Source organism: Saccopteryx bilineata, chromosome 8 (assembly GCF_036850765.1).
Source record: "Saccopteryx bilineata isolate mSacBil1 chromosome 8, mSacBil1_pri_phased_curated, whole genome shotgun sequence".
Classification (NCBI taxonomy): Eukaryota; Metazoa; Chordata; class Mammalia; order Chiroptera; family Emballonuridae; genus Saccopteryx; species Saccopteryx bilineata.
Window position 1 is genome coordinate 12,244,092 of NC_089497.1, and position 21,240 is coordinate 12,265,331.

General features: G+C 37.1%; 1 protein-coding gene across 20 annotated transcripts in view; it reads left to right on the plus strand.

Moving 5' to 3' along the window:
- ROBO2 (roundabout guidance receptor 2) overlaps window positions 1–21,240 on the plus strand; it is a 1,433,919-nt gene that overhangs the window by 1,316,635 nt on the left and 96,044 nt on the right. For all 20 annotated transcript variants that reach the window (XM_066241946.1, XM_066241947.1, XM_066241955.1 and 17 more), the window contains 5 exons: window positions 3,645–3,769; window positions 8,850–9,021; window positions 15,981–16,186; window positions 20,158–20,239; window positions 21,073–21,235. In XM_066241946.1, the coding sequence (XP_066098043.1) occupies window positions 3,645–3,769; window positions 8,850–9,021; window positions 15,981–16,186; window positions 20,158–20,239; window positions 21,073–21,235 (748 nt within the window). The remainder of the gene's footprint in view (window positions 1–3,644; window positions 3,770–8,849; window positions 9,022–15,980; window positions 16,187–20,157; window positions 20,240–21,072; window positions 21,236–21,240) is intronic.

Genomic DNA, 21,240 nt, shown 5'->3' on the forward strand with positions numbered 1-21,240 from the left:
GAGGCTGTGTTTTAACAGCTGCGTTTAAAATTATAGGATCTGGATTCCAAAAGCATTTTACAAAATCAATCATCTAACAAAGTTTTTGAAAACTTGAAAAATCAAATTCAAGGAAGTCTGGAGTTCTATTTAAAGTACAGATGGTAATGTTACTCTGATAGATGCAGAGTAAGCATAATATACTTAAAACTATTAAATATGTTTGCCTTGTTTTTATTTGCGGTCTCATTTGATTATTTTAATCATGTGTGCTCTCTGTCATTACATTTTAAAAATTAAATAAAGAAGGATTTTGTAGCTCATATGGGCTCTATGTTTTCCCTGCTAGTTTTATAAAATAGTTTAAGTTATTTCTAGTCCAAAGCATTACACATGAACTAATATGCTTAGGATGTGACTTTTATTAAAGACTTCTACCTGATTTTGATAAAGCTGACTTTTTATTTTTCATAATAAGATAAAAGCTTAATTACCCCATAAGTCTTGCTTAACTAATGTCTATATTGGCACTAAAATTTTCCTTAATAAGATAACTGAGAAGTAAAGAACTATATGTTGTCCTTTAAAGTGTCTTAATACATATAGTTTTGCTTTCACATTATAGGTGATAAAAACCAATCTTTAAGGCCCTGGCTGGTTGGCTTAGTGGAAAAGCATTAACCTGGCATATAGATGTCCTGGGTATGATTCCTGGTCTGAGCACACAGGAGAGGTGACCATCTGCTTCTCTATGTCTCCTCCACTCTCTTCTCTCACTTTCTCTCTTTTCTCCTGCAGCCATGGCTCAATTGACTTGAGCAAGTTGGCCACGGGCACTGAGGATGGTTCCATGGCCTCACCTCAGGCACTAAAAAAAATGGCTCCAATTGCATGAAGCAATGCCCTGGATGGTCAGAGCATCACCCCCCTAGTGGACTTGCCAGGTGTATCCCTGTCGGGGTTCATGAGGGAGTCTGTTTCTACCTCTGCTCCTCTCGCTGAATCAAAAAAAAGGAAGAAACCAATCTTTAGTCTTTTTTCGTCTTCAAGTGTCTGGTGGTTTCATACTTTTATGGAGAAATGGGCACTGCAGTGTTTTAAGAGTTATTCCTGAAGCTGTTTTGTAATATTGATTTAAACTATCATTCTTGTTAGAAAACCTGGAACAACAACAACAACAAAAATCAATGTATCTGCTGATCCAGTGGAATTGTGTAGAAATAACATGAAGAGCATAAGAAGCAAGTAATCTCCTGAAAAATGCAAGGCTTCATAAACCACAGGCTGTTCAAACAGACCCATAAATCTGAGTTCTTCGTCTTGTTCAAACGAGTCTTTCTTTACCTATCGGTATAGGAGAAAATTTTACGTAGGAGATTTATTTCTCTGTCCCTGGGGTATGTGTTGAATGTGTTGAATTAGGAGGCAATATCAAGGAGCAACCAAAAAATAAGTCACCACAGATCTCAGTGACTTTTCCAAAGAAATGGCGCTGCTGTTCCTATGCTGGTGTTCTTGTGAGAGTGAGTCATTGGCTGGATGTTGGAGGCTACCCTACATTTACTCTGTTCCTGGAGACCTGCGCTTCTTTCTCCTGAAGGACAGAAAGAATTCTGGGTAAAGGCCTCTCCTGAATGAATGTCGCTTATTGTTAGACTTTTTGTAAGTTCAAATTCTAGGATTGTTGCCATGTACCTCGGGTTTTAAAAATTGAAGTTGATTTAAAAGTTTTTTTCTTAGTCTTCAGTTTCGGGTGTGAGCAGTGAGTTAAAGTGGAAACAGATGAGTGGGAAAGCCGCGGAACGAACGTGCAATTTTTTTCTCCAATGGGAGTGGTTTTGGTGTGAAGACGGCATCCGTGTGAAAACTTTGTCTTACTGCCTCCTTTACCATTAGCCCCCAATTTAAATCTGAACTTTCTTGGGATTTTACCCCCACCCTTTTGTTTTCTTTTTATTTCAAAAGAGACAGGGAGAGAAAAACAGAAACATCCAGCTGCTCCTGTATGTGCCCTGACCGGGGAATCAAACCGGTAACCTCCTTGCTCCGCGATGATGCTCCCACCAATGGAGCAATCTGGCCAGAGCTTAATTAATTAATTTTTTTAAACTTATTTATTGCTTGATTTTTAGAGAGACAAGGGGAAGAAGTGAGAGAGGGGGAAGGGGAAGAGAAGCTTTAATTTGTTGTTCCACTCAGTTGTGCGTTAATTGGTTGCTTACCATATGTGCCCCGAGAAGGGATTGGACCCGCAACTTGTCGTCTCGGGACAATGCTCTTAACATACTGAGCTAATTGGCTAGGGCCTATTTTCTTTTCTATTGAAGTTACTTATGTCTAGGTCCCACTATCTTTGCCTACACCATTCTACTAGCCTTCCACACAGACGCCTTACTTGATTGACTAATGTGCCACCCTCACAAGCTGTACTACCTTCATTAGGACATTCACGTTTCCAAAAATTTTGCTTCGCGTTTATTACGCCTCAATATAGAAACAGTCAGAAGCTAGTTTGGTTTCTCAGGTCATTCTTAGACTAGGTTCAAATCTACCTTTTATGGCCTGTAATGTTTATACAACTGGGACCCTCAATTTGTGCTAGGTGGCATACCGTATACTAGATGTATTATCGTTTCTAGCACTTTGCTCAGTAAGCTTGGAATGTGTTCATTTCTCCACTTGTCTAAATGCCACCCTTTCCTCAAAACCTCCCTACTGTTTACTTCCAGCATAAAGCTGTTCACAGCTACCAGAACACAAAGGGATGCACTCCCTCCTGACATCTTATTACAATTATTATATGTTCTGTCATTTAAATGTTCCCCTGCCGTGTGCCAAGAACACCTCTCTCGTAGAATTTACCACACTTTCAGATAATTGTCGTTTTTAGGTTCGCTGTTGTTGTTGTTATTGTTGTTGTCATTGTGATGTTTTATATTTTCCATTGAGCTGTGAGTTCCTGGATGGCTGGATTATCGATGCTTTTTCTCTGTGCACCTTTAGTGCCTGGAAGGGAAGCATAGTCATTATCTCACTGATGCTTATTGTTCTAAATGAAGTGAAATGAGTTAAGTAGAATCAACCACTTTCATATATTTATTTATAATGTTATTTATCTTTGTGTGTAATCCTTATCTCTTCAATTCTTCAATGTCTTCAACACGTCACTCTTCAGTTCTGGAATGAGAACACTTTGTGAATAGAGATCGTATTTTATGCCTCAGGTATCTCTGTGCCTACTACCATGGCTTGTAAATACTATAAAAACAAGCAAGGTTTGTCAGTAGATTGACTTCATAGCAAGGAGATGTTTGACTAATGTAGGGATTCTTTTCTCTCTTCATCTATTCAAAACACAACACCAAATTGGGGAAATTTCTTTTTTTCCTTAAAAAGCATTAGAATATTTTTTAAAAATCTGTTTTCCTATGCAAACGTATGGTCTCTGAGATTACCATGTACAAACATTTCAAATGTGTCTTTCCTCAAATGTGATGGAGTGTTTCTTTTCCTCTCCCCCTCTTTTGAGAAATGCTTAAAAATAAATCAAATTCTGTAGCCTCTGTCTGACACTGAGCAATTCACCTAATACCGTATTTTCCCTTTGATTACCTTTGCCGTGGTTAACAAGTTATACTTACACACTTTCTTCTTTTAAATTATAGCTCCTCCACAGTTTGTGGTTAGGCCAAGGGATCAGATCGTTGCGCAAGGCCGAACAGTGACGTTCCCCTGTGAGACTAAAGGAAACCCACAACCAGCTGTTTTCTGGCAAAAGGAGGGGAGCCAGGTGAGTGTGAGCCTCGACTGCATCTCTGAGCTCCTCCTGTTGTGGGGGACCCTCGGAGTTCACCTTGCCTTTCTTCTTATCAATGTTGCATGTACCTTACTTCCAAAAAAGGAAACCAATTAATTCTCAAATAAGTGGGGGGTGGGGTCACTTATTTCCCTTAATTCCCATCATATTTTTTTTAACAAATTGTGACTATAAGATTGATATCTAGTCATATTGTTCCTTGATTCTTCACTTCAAAATTGCTTTTGGGTTAAAACATTATAAGCTCTAAAATGAGCATGTCATATGACATTCTTTGTTTTATAGTGTTGATTTCCTAAAATTCTGTAGGTTCTGTAGAATAGATACATTTCATTGTAACTTGATTATCTTTTATATTTTAACCGAAACCTCTCTAACTACTATTTAAAATGTATGAATGGAAAGGTAATTTTGTCTTCTTGGACTGAGCTCCCTTGGGATGATTAGACACCGTAAAGCACTTACAACATCCTATCAATGTAAATCTTCATTTCTCAGTTGCCAGGAAACCAAATTTAATTTCTTGTCATAGGTAAACAGCATAAATAAATAACATTTTTGTTTAATCATTAAGATAAGCGTGCTTCCATTTAAGAGTAGGAAACATATTTTGTTCTCTCATCCCTTCTGGGTGTCTTCATAGCGGACTTGGACAAAAGATGCCACATTACTTACCAAAAGCAACCAACACTTGTTTGGTCTTTGCTGTGCTCTGGTTTGTTCTCTCTGGGCAGCAGGCTTCTCAGACTCTGCACAAATCAGGTGGATGCACAACTTGACTCATGTAACACCTGGTCCAAACGTTGACAAACACTTAGCCTATAGATTCCAAAGCTCTGTTTGGAATTTCCAATTTAAACCAGATCCAAAGTTACATTCTTTGTCTAAGAACTTTCCTGTGCATTTCCCGAGGGTCTTCGAAATATGTTTTCTAGACATTCCCAAACCGTCAGCAAGGAGGCAGGTCATTCTCAGGAAGAAACCTACCGGTGCTCCCCCTCGGCACCCTCTGGTGCTTCTCCGAGTTCTGGAAGAGTTTCCTGGGGAATAATGAAAGCCATGATTAAAAGTCTCAGTGGCACAGCAGAGAAAGCATTGACCTGGAGTGCTGAGGTCGCAAATTCGAAACCCTGGGCTGGCCTGATCAAGGCACATACGAAAAGCAATTGATGAACAAGTAAAGTGAAGCAACAATGAGTTGATATTTATCGCTCCCCTCTTTCTCTGTAAAATCAATAACTAAAATCTTGAAATTATAAAAATAAAAAGTCTCTATAAAATCTAAAATAAAGATTTTAGAGGAAATGTCCTTGACTTTTTATTTATTTTTTAATTTTTATTTTATTTTTTTTATAAGGCACACTCTTAGGTAAGAGGTGCTTTTTTATTATTCATTTTAGAGTGGAGAGGGAGAGACAGAGAGGGAGAGAGGAGAGACAGAGAGAGAGAAGGGGGGAGGAGCTAGAAGCATCAGCTCCCATATGTGCCTTGACCAGGCAAGCCCAGGGTTTCAAACCGGTGACCTCAGTATTTCCAGGTCGATGCTTTATCCACTGTGCCACCCCAGGTCAGGCTGCCCTTGACTTTTTAAAGAGAACTTGTTGATCACCATCTGGATAGAAAGGCATCAGAAAGTTCTCCTTGGCCATGTTCTTGAATCTTGTGTGTTCCTACCCCAACCCAAGCCAGCAATTTGATCAGCTTGACAGGGATGGGCCAATTGTCTTCTTTCCTGAGTGTTCCTGTCACAGTCACTCCCACCATGATTTGTGGGATGTAAAACTAGTGATGGAATGGTAAGATCAAGTGCCGACCACTGCTCTACGCTGCATCAGACCTGTTCCAGGCTTTAATTCCCATCATATTTTTTTTAACAAATTGTGACTATAAGATTGATAGCTAGTCATATTGTTCCTTGATTCTTCACTTCAAAATTGCTTTTGGGTTAAAACATTACAAGCTCTAAAACGAGCGTAAAGCACCATGAGCTAATTATGACACACTTGTGCACACATACACGTGCTCACATGCACCCTGAAAATGCAAAAGAATTCTAAAGACATTTTCCCCTCTTTATTGTGCAACCTTTGTTGCCATGTTTATCTTTATTGAACTTAATTTTCTTACCCTAAAATATGAGGGTAATACATTTTACTTCCCTAAGTTATGAAGATACCATGATTATATGTGAAAGTGCATCACACATTATGAAGGGCAACAAGATGCAATTTCCAGCGTTTAGATAAAGATGGGAAAATGACGAACACACACGTGTCTTAGCTGAAGTGGCAGGTTCATGCTTCTGCTCAGGTTAGGGCTGTGAGGTGAGGTCCTCCTGTGTCTGGACACTATCATCCAGGACCAAAGAGAGGCTCCACACCATTCTGGTCCCTTCTGCTCCCAGACCCACACAGTGTCTGAGCAGGCTGGGACTGCTGAGCCCCAGAGAGCCTTAGCAAATGCAAGATTCTTCCTCCTGCCTCTCACCCACTCCCTGCACCCTTCTGGGTGCTCTGGGGTTTATAAAAGTTACACCCATGAGTCTCTTATACAAGAGATAATGATATAAATGTAATATTTATAAATAATATAAGTAACATGACAGAAAGCCATTCGATTGCTGAAAATTTACACTTTAAATCCATGTATTGAGTCAAATCCCATTTTAACAAGTCTTGTTACTATATAGATACAGCTACAGCATGTGTGAATCTCATGCCCTAAAATAGCTCCAAGTTTATATAAGACATTGTATAAAATGTTCTTTGGTTCCTTGGCCAAACAAACATTGTATTTAAATATGCTGCACGGTGTTTGGTGTTTAAAGAAATGATCAAATAGTCTTGAAGCATTCCTTTTCCTATTATTCAACAAAGTGTTACATTTTCCAGTTAGATAATTTAAACTCATTATAAATTAGGTCTGTTTTTTTTTTACCTGTTTTCCTGACATAAGAGAGAGAGAGAGAGAGAGAGAGAGAGAGAGGAGAGAGAGAGAGAGAGAGAGAGAGAGAGAGAGAGGAGAGAGAGAGAGAGAGGAGAGAATGAGAGAGAGAGGCTGTGAATAAAAACAGAAGAGAAGTTCTTGAGGAAATGGTGAATTTGCAAATCACGAATTGGGGTGTCAGGAAAAACCAATTGATCTTACTGCCTCCAGTACCCAATTTTTACAGTGATCTACGACTATCTATCAGTAAACAGAGTTAAGAGCCCGGACTTAATGATCCGTATTCCTCAATATGTGCTGATAATGCCAATTAGCACTAATAGAATACCAAGCACTTCAAAGCAAAAACTCTGTAAAATTCCTATGTTTTTCTTGTAATCCATTTTCTTTTGCCGAAGTTGTACAAGCAGGGAATAAAAGATGATAGGTTAAGCTTGATTATATACCATTTACATGTCAACGAATCATTTAGAAGGTGGACTAATACTGCATTATAGAGGAAGAGATCCCAGAGAGAATTAAACCCATCTGATGTATTAGTGCTATGTAAATTAGTGTTCTAATGGCTAATTGTAGGAAAATGCACGCTTTGAGTTATTGTATCATTTTCAAGTGGATTTAAAATTTAGACCCTTCTCTTTCAGATGGTTTATTTCAGCAATACATTTGGATTCCATAAGAGAATTAGTGTGTTCTCAAATTATGTTTCATATCTATAAAAATGTCTAGCCTTATATAGTAATAACAAATTTTATAACAGGGCAAGAGCATTTTGAAATTATATTACTGACATGCTAGCAAACATCACTTCTTTAGAAAGGGTCTAACAACATTATAATGTTTATGTAAAGTGGGCTTATAGTGTCACACTCAAATCTAATAAAGTGGACATCCATCATGTTGCAATAAAGAGAAAAGCTTCTAATTAAAATAGGACATCATTCTCAGGATTAAAGTCATTTAGCGTAATTGAAAAGTGTTAATACCCAATTTATCCTCTTCCATTGGTATTACTTCAAGGGTAAAAAACATTTTAAGGTGAAAATGTGTCGTATGCCTTTAATTGAATGTTATTACCTCCTGATTGTAACGTATTGAAACTGTTTAATTACAAACCTGGAAAATTGATTACTATATTGAGAAACAGATCACAGAGGGTTGTAATGTTCTGTTTTGTAAATAAGTACAACATAAAAATTGATGTGTTCTTATTTATAATCTAACTTAGAAATATATCGCAGTATAACTTATTACACCCAAATGTTTTTCTTAGTTGAATAGCAGTAAAGCAACATAGGTCATGGGAGTTAATATTACTGCTCTCATATAAAAACATAAAGGAATACTGTGTTTAGGCTGCTTTTATTCAATATGAAAACTAGAACACTAAGATAACGTTTTAAAAGAAAGTGTTATTATCAAATTCTTTAAGGTTATGTCGTAAATACTTCAGAAACATTCTTTATCTTGTTTTTATTTTCAATGATTTGCTTAATTTTGCTTAGCTTGTTTCTTGTGTTCATAGTTCATTTTGAAGATGTAATCTGTAGAAACCTTACAGCAGAAGCAGATCTGACATTGTGTCAGACTCAGTCACATGCTTTTTTTGATCAAGTTTTGGGAGAAATTCTCTTGATTATGTCAAGTATTAATAATGATCCGTTGAAAGTATATTTTGCATTCTTTAGTGATGTGAAGACTATAAAACATATCCATAGTTAATGTTATGTATGTCCCAGCTTTTCACCATGTCTTCTGACTTGAGTCAGATAAACATTATTAGACCCACTTTACAGATGAGCAAACCACTACTCAGTTTCAAAGATATGAAACAAGTAGCAGAGATCAGAGGAAGAGAAACTGGCTTCAAGCAGAACATGCTGACTTCTTAGAGCATATTATTTTTAACATCATCATTTGGAAAAAGTTTTTCAGTGAAACTCACTACGTGGCATTAAATGATTTAAACACTATGTTTTTTCTTAATTTATGTATTTTCTTTTCCCAACCATCTTACCATAGTTGCAATAGTGCAATAGCTGTTGTTAATGTAATTTTTCTTCCAAGCAGGAAAAGAATATTGATGAGACTGTGTTTCCTTTCGCAGAACCTACTTTTCCCAAACCAACCCCAGCAGGCCAACAGTAGATGTTCTGTGTCCCCAACCGGAGACCTCACGATTACCAACATTCAGCGATCCGACGCAGGTTACTACATCTGCCAGGCCCTCACTGTGGCAGGGAGCATTTTGGCAAAGGCTCAACTGGAAGTGACCGATGGTGCGCTATGATTAGATGTGTCTGCATGGAAATGATGGTTTTTATTGCAAGATCCATAGTAGCCATTTGAAATTTTCTGACTTGTTGATTAGATTATTTTAATCAATTCTTATCTTCTTAGTTTGAATCTGAGTAAAATAACATTTTTTATGGTTTCTAATTCTCTTTGATTTAATACCATGTATTTTCCCAAAGAACGTCCAGGGCAATCGATTTATTCTTAAAGACATAGTGATGTGATGTATTATTTTAAAGAAATGACGTGACACACATACTCTATAAACATGTTATCTGTGTATTTCGTTTAGTCTTATGAAGACCTGATTGCTTCTAATAAATATTGATACTTTTATTTTAGTAGAGGAGAAAGATAGCATTTTTTTTTTTTATTTATTTATTTTATTTATTTTTTTTTTCATTTTTCTGAAGCTGGAAACAGGGAGAGACAGTCAGACAGACTCCCGCATGCGCCCGACCGGGATCCACCCGGCCCGCCCACCAGGGGCGGTGCTCTGCCCCCCAGGGGGCGATGCTCTGCCCATCCTGGGCGTCGCCATATTGCGACCAGAGCCACTCTAGCGCCTGAGGCAGAGGCCACAGAGCCATGCCCAGCGCCCGGGCCATCTCTGCTCCAATGGAGCCTTGGCTGCGGGAGGGGAAGAGAGAGACAGAGAGGAAAGCGCGGCGGAGGGGTGGAGAAGCAAATGGGCGCTTCTCCTGTGTGCCCTGGCCGGGAATCGAACCCGGGTCCTCCGCACGCTAGGCCGACGCTCTACCGCTGAGCCAACCGGCCAGGGCAAAGATAGCATTTTTGATATTATCATTTACATGGAGGTTTCTAGTTAGCGAAACACATTTTCATATCCTATGACTTTTTAATTATTTTTTGCGATGTAAAATTAATTAAACACCTTCCAAACTACTGATGAAAGCTAAAAATATTATTTTTATTTGCACATATGTACTGTAATTCTTAGCGGAAACACCTTCATTCATAGTGAAAGTTGGAAAAGATGTAGGCTCTTCATAGACTGATTTTATTTTTCCCCAAGAGCTTGTCACAAATAATAGGCAGGGAGTTTATGATATTTTGATAACCTCTGAGCATGCATTTAAGCCCTGTTTTTTGATGCCTTAAATTTTTTTATACTTTTTATTTTTTATTTTAATATATATATATATATATATATATATATATATATATATTTGTATTTTTCCAAAGTTAGAAGTGGAAGGCAGTCAGACTCCTACCTGTGCCCAACCGGGATCCACCTGGCATGCCCACCAGGGGGCGATGCTCTGCCCATCTGAGGCGTTGCTCTGTTGCTGCCAGAGCCATTCTAGCACTTGAGTCAGAGGCCATGGAGCCATCCTCATTGGGGCCAACTTTGCTCCAATGGAACCCTGGCTGCAGGAAGGGAAGAGAGAGATAGAGAGGAAGGAGAGGGTGGAAGGGTGGAGAAGCAGATGGACCCTTCTCCTGTGTGCCCTGACCAAGAATCGAACCTGGGACTTCCACATGCCAGGCCGACACTCTACTGCTGAACCAACCGGCCAGGACCTGATGATGCCTTATATTAAAACTTTTTTTCTGCTGTCCTGTATTTGTGAGGTCTGTGGGTTGTCCTTTTTTTTCCCCCCTTTTTTCTTGACACTGATTCTGAGGTACAAGAGTTTCGGCATGTGACCTCTCTGATTCTTTTCTTTTTTGCTGGTGAAATACAATGTGCTTTCAAATAATCCACATTTAGATTAATCCACATGTGGATTAGAAGGTCATTTAGAATTAATGGAAAGGTGATGCTTCTTAATGTTCACAGCATTGCCAGATCCAGCACCGTAGCAGGAAAGGGAATAAATAGAACAGGCAAACTGGCTGTGGGAACACCGAGTCATGAGTGGCCACACTGTGGAGGCTGCAGAGATTTACTGCTGGGAAATGAAAGGAGATCAGGTTCAAGGACCTAGTGGTGCTGAGTAGTTCTTCCTTTCGATGCACAAGATCTTTGACCCTTCAGAGCTCCACATTTCTTTACAAGAAATAAAATGTAATTATTATCTTTGTTAAGATTTTACGTTTTCTTCTATGAGCCAAAATGTCCAGGTACATATACTTAGAAAATAAGATATTCTAGCCAAAGCCTAAGTTTGAGTCTACACTGTTACAAAACATTCCAACCGATGCTTGAGAGCTTTGCTGTAATCCAGTGAAGATCTCAGGTTCTAGGGATACAAAACATAGACACTAAAATATTTCTAAATGAAGACATTTTTATTGGAAAAAGCAAAACATATTTGAAGAATACAGAATTGACGAGTTAGAAGAGCTGATTTATGATATGAGTGATATGGTTCATGAAACAGGTGAGTATTCAGTATTGTATCTAATATATTGGAACAGAAAACTTTTGTTTTGAGAATTTATGTTAGTTGATGACAATCACACAAAACAGTTGTTTTTCTAGTTTTGTTTCTGAGGTCAAAATTAAGATAGTGATAAACAGTTTTTTATATCCGATGACTAAGATGACTCTGGACATTTTGCCACAACTGGCTCAAACATTAATTACTACATTGATGCTTACTTAATTCAGCAATCACAAGGTTAAGATTCTTTTGATCCTTGGGTAAAAATATTGAATTAAGTTTATAGAGTTATTGATTTTTAGAGTAAAGAAATCTAATTTCAAGGCACACACATGTATTATTATTGGACATAACTGTCTCCAAATATTAACTTGTCACATTGGCTTATGACTTCAGTTTCTATTTAGTGTTTTTAATTTTTTAGATTGATTGACAATTTAAAAATATGTGACCCATCATTTTTATTTTTAACATTTTTTGTGTGTGTGTATGGTCCAAGGCAATTTAGAGCCAGTTGAAATTCCAGTGTAAAATGAAAACACATGCCATGTTCTGAGAAACAAGCATACAGTCTTTAGCAGTGTTTCTGTTGTTACATTTCTGTACTTAAACTTCTTAGAAATATTTTTAACTCAAGTGTTCATATAAGAGGAGACTGCTAATGGTGATGAAAGGTGCTGTTGAGTGATTATTTTACTGATTATAGATTGAGCTAAGATACTTCAATATACTTGAATTTCAAAATGTCCTTTTAAAAAGCCTTCTCATGAATTCATTGGTATTCATTTCTTTTTTTTTTCTTCTACTCTTTTTCTTTAAGAAAATTAATTTATTGTAACGAGAATTCTATGAGTAGAGCCAATAGAATCTAAAAAGACTGATGAGAAAACATGTACTTGTATTTTATATTGACAAGAAATCTCACACCATGATCTCATATGAATGGTTTATTGGAGATTTATGATGCATGGTGAGAAAAAACCATAAAGTTGTTCACAGATCTCTGCAAACCCTAAATGTTCATTTAACCATTGACCTTAATGTCATGAAAATCTGTGGTCTGTTTTACTCATAACATACTTGAACTGAAAATTCCTTCTGGCCAGGGGATTTTAAATTACTTTGTTGATCAAATTCATTTAAAATAGGATGAGCTACACATTTGGGAAGTAAGAAAGAAAGGAACTAATTAGGTGTCCTTCGGATTTATCTAATTATTTCAAGAACATGAAATAAAAGCAGGTTATGAGAACTTTCCTGAATTCTATATAGATATTTAATCTGAAACAATTATTTTAAAATTTACTAGTTCATACTACACTACTGCAGACCAGTTTTTTCTCACTGAATTTAAAAATTGTAAAGTTTTGAATTGCCCTTTCCACTTTGGCCTATGAAGATGATACATTCTATGACACTTTTCATTTGAATATCTATTTTCACAATTATTGCAAGATATGTATAATTGGTATTATATTGTACTTTCATATTCTCTGAAAATTACCTTATTTACTGCTAAAATGAAGAATTTGATCAAGGAAATCACTGAAATAATAGGTCTAACTTTTGTTTGTAAAGAATACATTAACATTATTTTATTCTTAGGCTTTTATAGTGTTTTATACATACATACACACACACACATTTCATTTTAATGCATATTTGACGTAGCAGGTTTAGGTTGATTGGATGTCTGCTGCCTCTTTCCTGTAAGGGGATCTGTACAATAACTTCTATTTTAAATTAAAACTAGGTGGCTTTCTCATGGCAGACTCTAAAAAGCCTGCTTAATTTAATGTTTTTTTTTTCTCAAAAGAGTAAACCATAATAATAAAGATGATGTATATAAGGTTGAGAAATAATCGTATATAAACTGGCAATTATAGAAGCTTGTAGAGGAAAAAATGATTAGAGCATCAATAAACAATAACACTGTTCGATTATGAACATTGTAATAGCATAACATGACCTTCCTGAGAAAGATTATTTCTCTTTACAATTGCTGAGCAAAAAAACAATAAAAAAAAACCACCAAATTTTTTCTTTCTGTACAAGTTATATATAATATATTTAATTTTACCTTATATGTTAATATATAATGTATATATTTTATGTATACACATATACAAACTAAATAGTTCACACTGTTCATGGCTCATCTTGTGTGTTCGCTGAATTTGAAGAATTGGTAGATTTTAGGGTTGTGTCAGAAATGATATAAGCCTAGACCATCTTGTGATATCAGTAAGTAAGGTAGTACTCAAAACAGAAAGAAAACCCCACAAGTTATTAGAGTGGGTGGCGGATATCGAAGGAACACAGGAACCAAATGAATGAATGGGCACCCAGTAGCCAATGTAAAATTTGGAAAAGTGAAACAAATACTGCGGTATTGGGCTACAACTCAAAGTATAAAATAAATATGTATGCGTCTATATTGATAGAGAAAAAATGATAGAATCCCTTAACAAATTTATTCTGTGCACAGAAATTCCAAATGTTTTTTGTAAACAGTCGTCGCTCGAGGAAGTGGAGCATGTCCCCGCTCTGTAAGTGCAGGCTGCCCCCGGGCTTTCCCTGCTAAGGTGACCGTTGTGAAAAGGCTAAAACTAGTTTAGTGGAGAAGCCCACCAAACACACCTCAGCCAGGAGATCACAGTTAATATCAACAGTGATATGTCTTTTTTTTTTTATATAAATTTTTAAACTTTTTCCCCCTTATCCATCTCTTTCGCACCTAACCCCCTCCCTGCCTCTGGGATTTCTCTGTATCTATGATTATTTTGGTAGTTTGTTTTTAAATTTAAATACATTTTAAAATATATATTTGTGAGGTAGGGAACAAAAATGTTATTAGGAAAATCACATACACACACACACATATATATATATACATATATATATGTAAATATATACATAAAACAAAAATGCATATTTCAGTTAACCAGAATTTATTTATAGAACTTTCTCTTAATTTTAAGAAAGTTTTTCTTGGACCTGCACATGTCAGTTTTATTATGAAGTAGTTTCTAATTAGTTCTAGATAACAGTTTGCCTCCAATTGACTCCACATTTTCATTACCCATTTAAGTAATACTTTACATTCTGATGTATTTTCTAAATCATTTAAAAATACCTCTAAAGACACTGAAAATATGATTTGATTAAAAAAAAGCCCACTGAAGTAACAGCTTATGAAATTCTGGAAAATTTACTCAACAAACACAAGAACTGATACATATGTAAACATTGTTGAAAGCCCAATGTTTATCATACCATAAATCAGGTCCCCAAACTTTTTACACAGGGAGCCAGTTCACTGTCCCTCAGACCGTTGGAGGGCCAGACTATAAAAAAAAAACTATGAACAAATCCATATGCACACTGCACATATCTTATTTTAAAGTAAAAAAACATAACGGGAACAAATACAATATTTAAAATAAAAAACAAGTAAATTTAAATCAACAAACTGACCAGTATTTCAATGGGAACTATGGGCCTGCTTTTGGCTAATGAGATGGTCCATGTGCTCCTCTCACTGACCACCAATGAAAGAGGTGCCCCTTCCGAAAGTGCGGGGGGGCCGGATAAATGACCTCAGGGCCGCATTCGGCCCGTGGGCCATAGTTTGGGGACCCCTGACATAAATAAAGTATAATTAGATTGCTTATTTTGCTAAACTGAAAGAACTAATTAAATTCTATCATCAAAATTATATTACTATAATCTAAAGACTAAATGTCACAATTTGGGGAATAAATTATTTATAATTAACTATTTTAACATTAATATAAATATAGTCTATATACACACAACATACAACTGGTGCTATGAAGGGTGTATTTATAATAAGAGCAAAAGTAAAAATTAATTCTACTCATGTAACCTCCAAAGGCTTTTTTGAATATGCATAAGAGATACAGAAGAGACATTTTGTGAATGACTGTTATAAGCTCTCTATATTTTTAATTTAATAGGATAAAGACTTCCAATAACAGAAAGCCTTTCAATGTTAGAATTTATGCTATGATCCTCTTGAATAGGTGAATCAAACTAATTTATGGTAATATCAACAATAATATGGCCTCAGCAGAGTTTGCACAGGTGATAGATATTTGGTGAATATAGAATATGCAGAATGGCCCTGGCCCCTTGGCTGATTGGTAAAGCACTGGCCCAGTGTGTGGATTTCCTGGGTTTCATCCCTGGTCAAGGCACACAAGACAAGTGACCATCTGCTAACTTCCTCTCCCTCCCTTCCTCCTTCTCCTCCCACAGCCAGTGGCTCAATTGGTTTGTGTGTCAGCCCCAGGTGCTCAGGATAGCTCAGTAGGACTGGGTGTCAGCCTAAGGTGCTAAAAATGGCTTGAATTGAACATCATCCCTGACAGGGGTCACCAGGTGTATTCTGGTTGGGGCACATGTGGGAGTATCTCACTATGTCCCCTCCTCTCACTTAGAAAAAGAAAGAATATGCAGAATTAGTTATAAGTAATATGTATAGTTTTGGGATTTAACCATACTTTCAATGTCAAGATTACTGAATTTTATAGATGCTAACATATCCTGAAAATATTTTTATCCTTTAGTTTTGACAGATAGACCTCCACCAATAATTCTACAAGGTCCAGCCAACCAAACACTAGCCATAGATGGCACAGCGTTGCTGAAATGTAAAGCGACCGGGGATCCTCCTCCTGTAATCAGCTGGTTAAAGGAGGGATTCACTTTTCTGGGTAGAGATCCAAGAGCAACGATATATGAGCAAGGGACATTGCAGATTAAAAATTTACGGGTGAGTCATGTTCAACTTGAGTTTGTATCTTCATCTCAACATAATTAAGTCCTGTCCTAGAGAAAACTGTGTTGTGAATGTACAATTGTATATCCCAGCACAATTGTCCATTTTGTTTTATATTTTATTTTACTTCTTTTTTTTAATTATAAATTTTAATTTATTGTGTAAACATGGTTTCACATATCTCACTCAATATAACACCATCTATGGCTCATGTTAGTTCATATTGTACAAGTGATAAATTCAAATTAGGGGGAATATCATTGTCCTTGTTTTACTCACAAATTCTTAACAGACTTAGAATCTGTTTACTCCTTTATTCTAACCCATGTGTATGTATATCGATATATGTGTAATCAGCAAAATGAAAAGTCTGAAATATATAAAGTTAATGATGATAATAGAATATTGAAATAATTTCACATGACAAATGCTTCTGATTCTCTCTCATGAACAAAGGAAATTTGCAAACAAATATGGGTAAACTGACCTGACCAAACAGTTGTGTGGAAAAAATAGAGAGATGAGACTGACCACAGAACAAGTGAGGTTAGCTAGTTGGTGGAAAATATCCCACTTTTGGTTAAGTTGCTGAGGAATTTAAATGTCAACCCATTGACAAGAACAAGACTTTTGGTCTTTTAACAGCAGATGAGGTGATAGGGAATGACCATCACTGCCAACTTAAACAAGTTAGACTTGTATCAGGATCAACTCAATCAAAATAACTGTACTTCTCAGTATTGTACTAGCTATCTACCACTGTGAAAAAAAAATAGCAAAGTCATAGAGGTTTAAAGCAACACACATTTACCATCTCACCATTCCTGTGGGTTAGGAGCCCAGGCGTGACTTAGCAGGTCTTCTCCTTCAGGGCCTGCAAGTCTACAATCAGGTGTCAGACATGTGGCCTCAGCTGAAGATTGGATGAGGAAAGATTTGATCCCAAACATCATGATTGTAGTAGCATTCAGTTCCTGTGGCTGATGACCTCAGCTTCTTGCTTACCATTGGCCGAAGGCTGACTTTCGTTCCTTACCATATGTATATTCCTAACTTGCTTTCTTGAAGTCCACAAGAGAGTATCCTAGCAAGAGAAGCATTGTAGTTCTATGCAACATAATTACAAATATGACATCTTGGCACCCTTGACCTATTTATTCTATTAGCCAGAAGTAAGTCAACAGGTCCCCCATACTCAAAGTGACAGATTATATATGGTGTGAATACCAAAAGGATGTATCATGGGGACCACTTGCCCTCCAAAAGTACACTCAATTTATTCAACCAACTATAAAGAGCCTCCCACCATACAGCAAGCTCTATGCCAACACTTGAGATCTATTATCGTAATCATAAAATTAAGAATGAGAGCCAAAATCAAGATGGTTGACAATAGAGCATAAAAAAAATTGCCTGAAAATGATTCAGTGGAAGAACAATTGGTCTCTATGGAGATATTGGAACCAATATGAAGAAACAAAACAAAACAAAAATCTCAAAAACTGATGTTGAATTTTTCCTTGTAAGATGATCACAATATATTTTTTTACAATGCAAATATATACTGCTCACAAAAATTAGGGGATATTTCAAAATGAATATAAAGTGATAAAAAAGAAGCATTTGATTTTATTTTATTAAACAAGAACATCAGAAAAGCAAACGACAAGTCAAAGAATGTTGTTTGATTATGCAAATGAGATGCAAAACCATCTTCTATTTCATTGGTGAAAATGCACTGTACAAATGGCTGCAAGTACCGGAGAATCTGCAAGTTCCCTGATCCTCTAATTTTTGTGAGCAGTGTGTTTTGATCACACACTTATTTTGTGTTTATCACTGTATCATGCAGATACATATATAAAAGGAATTACTCCATATTTACATTGTGTGTGTGCACACACAGAAACAAATCTTCAATATAGTTATATAATTAATATTTTTAACTTTTTCATTTTGATTTTGAGACACAGGCATGAACTATTGCTCTAGGTAGAAAAAGAATGCTTTTGAATTCAGTTAAAAGAAAAACAAATTAATACACATTTTTAGCCTTTTTAATGATTGTAAATTAACCATTAACTTCCTATGAGCAAAATGGGAGTTTTTAAGAAATTAACTCCAACTCTCCTTGACTTGGGCCATGGAGGTTAATGCAATTTCAGTGTACTGCTGAATTAGAGGTGGTGCTTGAATCGTCAGGATCCCCAGTAATGCCTGCAAGAAGCAATTAAAGGTGGGTGCTTCATGATGTCAAAAAAGCTCTGTGCCCCACCGACAGGCTCCCTTACAGCAGCGCCCCAGGAGGGCCGGGAGTGACGGAGGCTGACAGCACAGGAATCTCTTTTCAAGCACTTGGTTAACGATGAAAGGAAAAGGATGGAAGGACAGGAAGCGCTTGTGATCAGAAGAGACATTATTGAAAGTGGAAGGAATAAAAGTGAATGTCGTGATGAGGGTGAGGATGATCTGGGAGTGACTTTTAGCAGGGATAGTGAGGCTTTTGATAGCACGTTGGCAAAACTCAAAAAATGATTTTTTTCTCTGTAAGATGGCTGTCTTTGGAGGGAGATAAAAACGTGCTTTAGAGCACTTCACTCGTATCAGACTTTCTGTAGGCTATATGGTCCTTTGTGTCTCTCTGTTTCTGTTTCCGCATTTAATGCAATGGGGGAAATAGCATGATGAACATTGTGTTCTTACAGCTCAGCTAATTGGTAGCCGACTCTCCACCTTTTGAGAACTAGTATATTTTAATGCTCATTTCAGCACACCTACCACAGCTAACGTCAGACTTGCGTCTCCACGCAATGACAAGGAGATGCGGTGAAGAAGCACTACCTACATTCCCTCCTTCCCGCGTTCGCACTTCATAACAAGTGCTACATCTCAGCTCAACAGCTCTAATAAAATGCAAATTCTTTACTCTTTCAGAGACCATATTCAAATGAACATCCCATTAAAACCCAGCCTCAGCTCATTATATTGAGTTTGTGAGTCATGCTCCCTAAATGAAAAGATTTCTAATGACTGCAATGCAGGCGCAGCCCCAGCTGAAAGGAGGGCTTTTTTCCGTCAAAGGCGACTCCCGTCATCACTTTGCATCGTGCAAGACCATTGTATGGAGATCATACAGCAAAGAATGACGTTCCGGAGCAATTCGAAACTTACATGAAAATACATAATGACATTTAAAATCAATTAAAATGGTGGAGAGGCAGTAACAGCCATGCACTGACGACTTACGGGAGGATCAATTGTGCAAGGTTCAGCCGTCGATACACTTACACGTTGAACTTGGCAGATATATTCTGTGAACTCCCATATTTCACCAACAATTAGATGCGTGTTCATCAGAGTTTTAATTCTACATTTGCTGACTTGTCTTATTGTCCTTGGTCATCAGTTTCTCTTCTCAGTCTCACTTTGGTGTTTTGGGGTTTTTTGTTTGTTTGTTTGTTTCTCTAAACTGATAGAAATGGGTGTTTGCAATGTAAGTCCACAAGGCTCAGACCCAGGGAGGGTTTTTGATTTTATATATTTTTTGTTTATCTTGGGGCTTTTGACAATGCACAATCACAGAGTATCCTGCCTTTTTCATTTGTCAAAGAGAACTCTTGGTTATATTAATAAGCATTCCTAAAAGTCTTTTCCCACTCTTCAGTGAATAACAAAAACATTTTAAGCGATCAATAAAATGGCAACTGTTATGAATGCTCATAGAGTTATGTATTAGATTACTTCTGTGGTCTCTTTTCGGCTCTAAATGGCAATGATTCCATGGGCATAATTTGTTTCATTTTTTTTTTATGATACGACTTTATTCTATTCACTGTTACACAGCTACAGATTAAATATAGCAGCACACTGATCTCTTGAGAGGGAAAGATTTAGTTTCTTAATTTTTAAAATTTTATCAACATGTTATTTTCCAACTTCCATTCTCTCCCTTTCTTGCACGCTAGATTTCTGATACCGGCACTTATACTTGTGTGGCTACAAGTTCCAGTGGGGAGACTTCCTGGAGTGCCGTGCTGGATGTGACAGGTAAATTCTTCATGAATTATCCTTCTTTTTTTTTTTTAACAGAAACAAAAACAGAGACAGAGAGAGGGACAGACAGGAAGGGAGAGAGATGAGAAGGATCAGTTCTTTGCTGTAACACCTCAATTGTTCATTCATTGCTTTCTCATATATGCCTTGGTCAGGGACTATAGGAGACCGAGTAACCCCTTGCTCAAGCCAGCGACCTTGGGCTCAAGCCAGAAACCTTGGGCTTCAAGCCAATGAACTTTGGGCTCAAGCCAGCGACCATGGAGTCATAGCTAGGATCCCATGCTCAAGCCAGCGACCCCACACTTGAGCTGGTGAGCTCACACTCAAGCCAGTGACTTTGGGGTTTCGGACCTGGGTCCTCTGCATCCCTGTTCAATGCTCTATCCACTGTACCACCACCTGGTCAGGCTTTGTGAATTATCTTAACAGAAGAAATCTTAAGTGATTAGCTCCTGACCAAGTATCATGTGAAGACAAGATCAATATTTTAAATTCTTTAAATGTAAATATTAATACTTATGCCAACTTTTAAATTCTGGAACACCTTGGCACATAGAATTGCACCTGTGCAATCTGATACATTTCTCCTTGGCAAACTTGTTATTTTATTTTCTCATTCTAAAGAGAAGGCAATTCTAGTGATCATGTAGGAAAGTGAACATTAGTCACATGTAGGAAACGTAAATATTCATTTATATATTTTTGACTCATGAGGATAAATTGCTCACTCTCTAGGTCAACTTCTTTAATAGACTATTCTTTTAACTATTGTTGTCAGCCTTTGCATTCAGAAAAATGTAGCCTTTTCTGTTTGTCCTCTATAGAAACTGGAGCAACAATCAGTAAAAATTATGACTTAAGTGACCTGCCAGGACCACCATCCAAACCACAGGTCACTGATGTTACAAAGAACAGTGTTACTTTGTCCTGGCAACCAGGTACCCCTGGGACGCTCCCAGCGAGTTCATATATCATTGAGGCATTCAGGTATG